General features: G+C 31.2%; 1 protein-coding gene across 1 annotated transcript; it reads left to right on the top strand.

Annotated features, from left to right (window-relative positions):
* Window positions 1-877: 877 nt before the first annotated feature.
* Window positions 878-1,884, top strand: LOTGIDRAFT_127661 (hypothetical protein; the record flags this gene model as incomplete). The annotated part of the gene is made up of 3 exons (XM_009063498.1): window positions 878-1,287; window positions 1,506-1,637; window positions 1,692-1,884. Coding segments are annotated over 3 exons (735 nt in total), but the record flags the coding sequence as incomplete, so codon positions are not given.
* Window positions 1,885-2,132: the final 248 nt, after the last annotated feature.

Genomic DNA, 2,132 nt, shown 5'->3' with positions numbered 1-2,132 from the left:
ATAGATAACGACTACTTACTGGCACATGTGTTTGTCCAATCATATTGCAAATTTGATTTGCTATTTGGGTTTGTTGGTTTTTTGAGGTAAAAATCTAAAACTATTATTAATGGTACTGGTGCAAAAGTGAAGATTTGAATACCATATGGAATGTTTTCACTTCGATCTTCGATTGATAATAGTTTTAGATTTTTACCGGTAGCTAAAATACTTGTATTGAAAATGACTAGATCTATTCTGTTCACAGTTCTAGTAATTCCCTCTTATTTTATAGAAATAATCTTATGTTATCTTTACAGGTCAAGAAAGATTACAAGGTTTTGAGCTAAGATTAAGTTCTAATGGTAGATGTAATTATAATGAATATCAACAATCTACAGTTTGTTATAAAGATACTAGTACAACAAAACGAGATATCTACAATATAAACAGTTGTAATCAACAACAAAATATACAGTTTAATGGTAGATATGTATATATCAGTGTAGAAAATCCCGACCTAGGAAACACATATCTCTCACCCTGTGAAGTAGAAATATTTGAAAGTGAGTGTTTTTGTTATACGTATTTAATCTGCATGGATATGTGCATATGTTCCACAGTAAATACAGTAAACATTAGTCTTTGCCATAATTTAACTGTTTATACTTATATACCTCTAAGGCATCAGAAAAAAGAGACAAACAAGAAAGGCAAAACTATCAAAATTTAAAAGCCTCTTAAACGAAACGGAGAGGATTCTTAACTCCTCAATATGTGATTCAATTATGTATATTATTACTCTCTAGAATGTGGGAGTAATTGTAAAGATGGCTGTGATTCTAGTGGTAATTGTAACAATTGTAAGTCTGGTTATAATGGTAATAAATGTGATACACCATGTAATACTAATTGTAATGGTGGTTGTATCCAGAATAATGGTAATTGTGAAGCTTGTAATGATGGTTATTGGGGTATAAAATGTCAGTCACAATGTCCTACAAACTGTAGACTGTCTAAATGTGATAAGAACAATGGTTATTGTAGTGAATGTAAGAATTATAACTGGGGAGATAAATGTGAAGAGCTATGTTCAGTTAACTGTAAATATCATTCCTCTATTACTTGTTATAAAACTAGTGGTAAATGTAACTCTGGTTGTAAAGATACATGGTATGGTGATACATGTAATAATAAATGTAGTTCTAAGTGTAAACAGAGTAAATGTTATCAAGATACAGGAAGATGTACAAGTTGTAAAGCGGGATATTATGGAAACCAATGTACCGAACACAAAACAATAATCCAGTATGTAATATAACTAATGGTTATTGTACTATTGGATGTATTAAGGGATATTATGGTGATGTTTGTAACAAGGAGTGTAGTACTAACTGTTTTGAGAAGACATGTCACCAGACTAATGGATTATGTACAACTGGTTGTATAGATGGTTATAAAGGTAATTACTGTCAGGATACCTGTCTAGATAACTGTATTAGTTGTAATAATAATCAATGTACAAGTTGTAATACAGGATGGTATGGTAATCAATGTCAGACTAAGTGTAATAGTAATTGTATCAATGGATGTGATCAAACTACAGGAAGATGTACAAGTTGTAATACAGGATGGTATGGTAATCAATGTCAAACTAAGTGTAATAGTAATTGTATCAATGGATGTGATCAAGCTACAGGAAGATGTACAAGTTGTAATACAGGATGGTATGGTAATCAATGTCAAACTAAGTGTAATAGTAATTGTATCAATAGATGTGATCAAGATACAGGAGATTGTTTAGATGGTTGTATTGATGGTAAAAGTGGCAGACAGTGTACTGAGGCTACAGGTAATAGTTATAATTTTATTTACTTTTGGGTGAAATCCACTATATTTTATTGACCAGTACGAAGTACATTAATATAGGTTTCCGGGCAAGCAGTCCGGGCAAAGACAATACAGTCTTTAATGACCAAATACATTTTTTTAATTATTCATAATGCATTTATTCATATTTAGACCATAACTTCTTTGATCTTGGCGTGGTATAACCAACTGAAATGTTAGTTTTACCACGACTGGGACTTCTTTCTTCAATAGTTGATGATTCAGAACATATTGTGCGATTCAAATATCGAAGGCTATTAATA

Source organism: Lottia gigantea (genome assembly GCF_000327385.1).
Source record: "Lottia gigantea unplaced genomic scaffold LOTGIsca_58, whole genome shotgun sequence".
Classification (NCBI taxonomy): domain Eukaryota; kingdom Metazoa; phylum Mollusca; class Gastropoda; family Lottiidae; genus Lottia; species Lottia gigantea.
Note: the sequence above shows the minus strand (reverse complement) of the source record. Positions and strands in the feature narration are given on the sequence as shown.